Source organism: Diabrotica undecimpunctata, chromosome 9 (assembly GCF_040954645.1).
Source record: "Diabrotica undecimpunctata isolate CICGRU chromosome 9, icDiaUnde3, whole genome shotgun sequence".
In the NCBI taxonomy this organism is placed as follows: domain Eukaryota; kingdom Metazoa; phylum Arthropoda; class Insecta; order Coleoptera; family Chrysomelidae; genus Diabrotica; species Diabrotica undecimpunctata.
The window spans coordinates 50,270,038-50,274,899 of record NC_092811.1 but is presented as its reverse complement, the minus strand read 5'-3'; the positions used below and the strand labels follow the sequence as shown (position 1 = coordinate 50,274,899).

At 43.4% G+C, this 4,862-nt stretch overlaps 1 protein-coding gene across 1 annotated transcript; it reads right to left on the bottom strand.

Annotated features, from left to right (window-relative positions):
* Positions 1–748: 748 nt before the first annotated feature.
* On the bottom strand, positions 749–2,896 carry LOC140450693 (uncharacterized). Its single transcript, XM_072544360.1, has 3 exons — positions 2,884–2,896; positions 1,948–2,310; positions 749–1,740 (listed from the first exon to the last, which is right to left on the bottom strand). The coding sequence occupies exons 1-3, from the start codon at positions 2,894–2,896 to the stop codon at positions 899–901; spliced, it is 1,218 nt and encodes a 405-aa protein (XP_072400461.1). The 3' UTR covers positions 749–898.
* Positions 2,897–4,862: the final 1,966 nt, after the last annotated feature.

Genomic DNA, 4,862 nt, shown 5'->3' with positions numbered 1-4,862 from the left:
ACCCAATCATCCTCAATTATATTTACATGTAGGATTGATAGCTCATCATATTCTTCATTGGTCACAACATGATTCCTGCTTAGAGCATCGACATGGTTCATTTTTGAGCTAGCACGATATTCGACTTTAAACTCAAATTCTTGAGTAGACAACCACCATCTACCAATCCTTGGAATCAGATCACGTTTAGTTAGTGTAGCACGCAACGCATTACAATCGGTGACAACCTTAAATTGAATACCTAAATAATATACTCTGAACTTTTTTAGCGAATTAACCACGGCTAGCGTTTCTACCTCATAGGAGTGGTAGTTTTGTTCTTCTTTGGTAGTTGATCTGCTCAAATATTGTATCGGCTTTAATTCTCCATTTGGTTGCACTTGTAGTAGGATCCCTCCAATTCCTATTTTACTAACATCCGTTTGAAGTTCCGTAACTGCCTCGCGATCGTATATCGCCAGCAGTGGTCTTGACGTTAGTTTAGCTTTGAGATCAACGAATGCATGTTCTTCATCAGCTGACCAGTTAAAGGTGATATTCTTTTTCGTCAGATTAGAAAGTGGCTTTGCAATAGCTGCAAAATTTCTGATAAACTTGCGAAAATAGCTGCTGAGTTTCAGAACCTGGCGGACCTGGTGAACGTTGGTGGGAGTAGGAAAGTTTGATACTGCCATTATCTTTTCCTTTCGAGGCTGTATACCTTCTCCGGATATCTCGTGTCCCAATTATGAGATGGTATTTTGTAGAAAATAACATTTGAAGTTTTAGTGTCATGCCAGACACTAGAAATGAGCCTAGAATCTCGTTCATTGTCCTTTGGAAAACTGCTGGAGCATTGACTAGTTCAAAGGGCATGCGTAGAAACTCATAATGACCGTCGGGAATAATAAATGTTGTCTTAGCAGTAGAGTCTTCTTCTACTGCAATTTGATGATCCTGCTGCCAGATCCAAACTAGTAAACCAATGGCAACCCTTTAGGCGGTCTAGAAGATCATCGATTCGAGGTAGAGGATATCGGTCCTTGTCTGTTTTCCGATTTAATGCGCGGTAGTCAACACATAACCTCACTTCTCCATTTTTCTTTTTGACTAGTAGTATCGGGCTTGCGTATGGTGAATTAGATTCACGGATAATGTTATTGTCTAAAAGTTCTTGTACTACGTCACCTACTTTTCCTCGTTCTGAGTAGGAGAGTCGATAGGGTCTGTATGTTATAGGAACGTCGTCGGCTAATTTTATGGTCATTTTCGTGGTGGTACTTTCACCCAGTTGCTCAATGATGTTGGCAAAACATTCGGGATATTGATTAAGAATATCCAGTAATTGTTCCGTGTATTCAGAACTCAGCATTTCATTTACATTGACGTCTTCAAATGTCAATTTACGTATAATAGAAGTAGAAGTAGCTAAGCACTCTAAATATGGTAAATCTTGCACTTCATGGCAATTGAAACCTCTGGCGACCACGGCACCTTTCAAATACTCCACTGGTTCGTCCGAACCATTGAAAATTGGTAGAACGGAGTTTTCATCTAGATTTAGGATACAACGAGGAATGCCATGAAATTGGGAAGGCCACGGTCTATACTGCAAGTCAACAAAAATGTCGCCACTCTGCTGATCACTATGTAGTGTGATATGACCTAAATGATGGGGAGGTATAACCGTGGTTTCTTTAGCCCATAAAGTGACCTTACGAGAAGGTAGGGCTGCAACAGCGCGTAAATCCGCTTTGTGTACTGTCATAATGACGTTTTAATCTGCTGTCATAGGTATCTGTTGGGTCTCATCCGGGACAACTAAAGTCCTAACCCTAGCTAATGCTAAATCGACATGTAAATCAATACAAATCTCAAAGTTTGCAAAAATACCTCCACCACCGTAACCACGTAACATTATTTTTACAGGTTTAAGCTCCAAATTCAACATTTAGGCATCGCTCTAACGTAAAGTAACAGAACTGCTACCCGAATTAACATAACCTCTAAATATATGGTCAGTTACACCACAATCAATAAAGTAACATGCATTATACTTATCAGAATTGTTTTCATTCATGCACATTGATTTATTATTATTGGAATGCATGCTAGTTTTAGTTACTGGTAAATATGGTTTGTACTCACTTTCAGTCGTCTTGGGATTACCTGACTTCAATTTAAAACAATTGGGCATGTCATGTCCTAGAAGATGGCAGTGCTCGCATTCCAGTTTTTCTCGGAAACATTTCGCTGCAACATGTCTTCTGGTACCGCAATTGAAACACCTGGTATTTGACGCTTGACGAATAAGATCTTTTAGACCTATTTCTGAATCCACTCATGACTTATAAGTTATAGTTTAAACCGTATAATGTCTAAAGTTAGAGCTTAAACCTTATATTTAAACTATAACTTAGTTAATTCAAAACTTATTTTTAAATTAACAAATTAATAAATATCTATTTAAACCGTATATTATTGTCTAAAGTTAGAGCTTAAACCTTATATTTAAACTAAGCTAAAAATACACTTATAACTTATAGTCTCCAAATTTACAGGTCGAACCTTCTATTTAAACCAGAAACTGATTTAACCGTATATTTAAATTAGAAAAAAATTACTGCGTCGTGATTGTCCAAAATAAGCACCAGCTGAAGAAGTCCAGACAGTGTATCTAAACGGCACAATGTGTATAATGTATAACTCTCTAGTGTTATAGCCGTCGTGAGTATTTCTTGGTTACACTATGATTGATCTTATGTACGATCGATAAAAAAGTAACGCAGTTTCTACATCGGCCCCCCACCAAGTTTTAGAAATTGCTTTAAGGAAATTTAATCCCTTATTACATCTATTTAACATGAAGTCAATGTGTAACTTATACTAATAAAGTTAATTTACGGTCAAGAATCATCCCTAAGTATCTAATTGAAGAACAGAAATTATATTTCCGACTGTTCGGCTAGACGTACGTGTGCGGGAGCGTGTGCGTGTACATGTGGGTCTGTTTGTATGTGCGTGTGAGTGTGTTTGGGTGCGTGTGTGTGTGTGCGTGTCTGTGTCGGTGTCTGTGTCTGTGTGAGTGGGTGTGCATGTGCGTGTGTGTGCGTGGGCGTGGACGTGCCTGTGAGGGTGCGTGTGCGTGTACATGGGGTGTTTGTAAGTGAGTGTGTGCGTGTGAGTGTTTGTGTGTGTGTGTGTGTGTGTGTGTGTTTGTTTGGGCGCGTATGCGTGTGTGTGTGTGTGCTTGTCTGTGTCTGTGTGAGTGGGTTTGCATGTGCGTGGGGGAGCGTGGGCGTGGGCGGGTGCGTGTATATGTGGGTGTGTTTGTGTGTGCGTGTGAGTGTGTTTGGGCGCGTGTGCGTGTGTGTGTGTGTGTGTGTGTGCGTGTCTGTGTCGGTCCTGTGTGAGTGGGTGTGCATGTATGTGGGCATGGACTTGCCTCTACGTGTGCGTGTACATGTGGGTGTGTGTGTGTGTGTGTGTTGGTGTGTGTGTTTGTGTGTGTGTGTGTGTGTGTGTGTGTGTGTGTGTTTGTGTGTGTGTGCATGGGCGTAAGTGTGCATGTGCTTAAGTGTGCAGGTGCGTGGGAGTGATTGAGCGTGGACGTGCGTGTGCGGTTGCGTGTGCATTTACATGGGGTGTTTGTGTGTGAGTGTGTGTGTGTGAGTGTTTGTGGGTGTGTGTGTGTGTGTGTGTGGTGTGTGTGTGTGTGTGTGTTTGGGTACGTGTGCGTGTGTGGGTGCGTGTCTGTGTGAGGGGTGTGCATGTGCGTGGGTGAGCGTGGGCGTGGAGGTGCGTGTGCGGTTGCGTGTGCATTTACATGGGTATGTTTGTGTGTGAGTGTGTGTGCGTGTGAGTGTTTGTGGGTGTGTGTTTGTGTGCGTGTGCGCGTGTCTGTGTCTGTGTGAGTGGGTGTGCATGTGCGTGGGCGTGGTGAGCGTGGACGTGCGTGTGCGGGTACGTGTGCGTGTACATGTGGGTGTGTACATGTGGGTGTGTTTGTGTGTGCGTGTACATGTGGGTGTGTTTGTGTGTGCGTGTACATGTGGGTGTGTTTGTGTGTGCGTGTGAGTGTGTGTGCGTGCGTGAGTGTGTGTGTGTGTGCCTATGCGTAAGCGTGTGTGCGTGTGTACTTATGCGTGTGTGCGTATGCGTATGCGTGTGTGTGCGCGTTTGTGCTGCTGAACCATACAAAACACATCCATAATCTATGATTAATCTTATGTACGATCGATAAAAAAGTAACGCAGTTTCGACATCGGCCCCCCACCAAGTTTTAGAAATTGCTTTAAGGAAATTTTTTCCCTTATTACATCTATTTAACATGAAGTCAATGTGTAACTTATACTAATAAAGTTAATTTACGGTCAAGAATCATCCCCAAGTATTTAATTGAAGAACAGAAATTATATTCCCGACTGTTCGACTGGACGTACCTGTGCGTGTGCGTGTACATGTGGGTCTGTTTGTGTGTGCGTGTGAGTGTGTTTGGGTGCGTGTGTGTGTGTGCATGTGCATGTGCGTAAGTTTGCAGGTGCGTGGGTGTGATTGAGGGTGGACGTGCAAGTGCGGTTGCGTGTGCATTTACATGGGGTGTTTGTGTGTGTGTGTGTGTGTGTGTGAGTGTTTGTGGGTGTGTGTGTGTGTGTGTGTGTGTGTGTGTGTGTGTGTGTGGGTGTGTGTGTGTGTGTGTGTGTGTGTGTGTGTGTGTGTGTTTGGGTACGTGTGCCTGTGTGGGTGCGTGTCTGTGTCGGTGTCTGTGTCTGTATGAGGGGTGAGCATGTGCGTGGGTGAGCGTGGGCGAGCGTGGGCGTGGAGGTGCGTAGGCGGTTGCGTGTGCATTTAGATGGGGTGTGTTTGTGTGGGAGTGTGTGTGC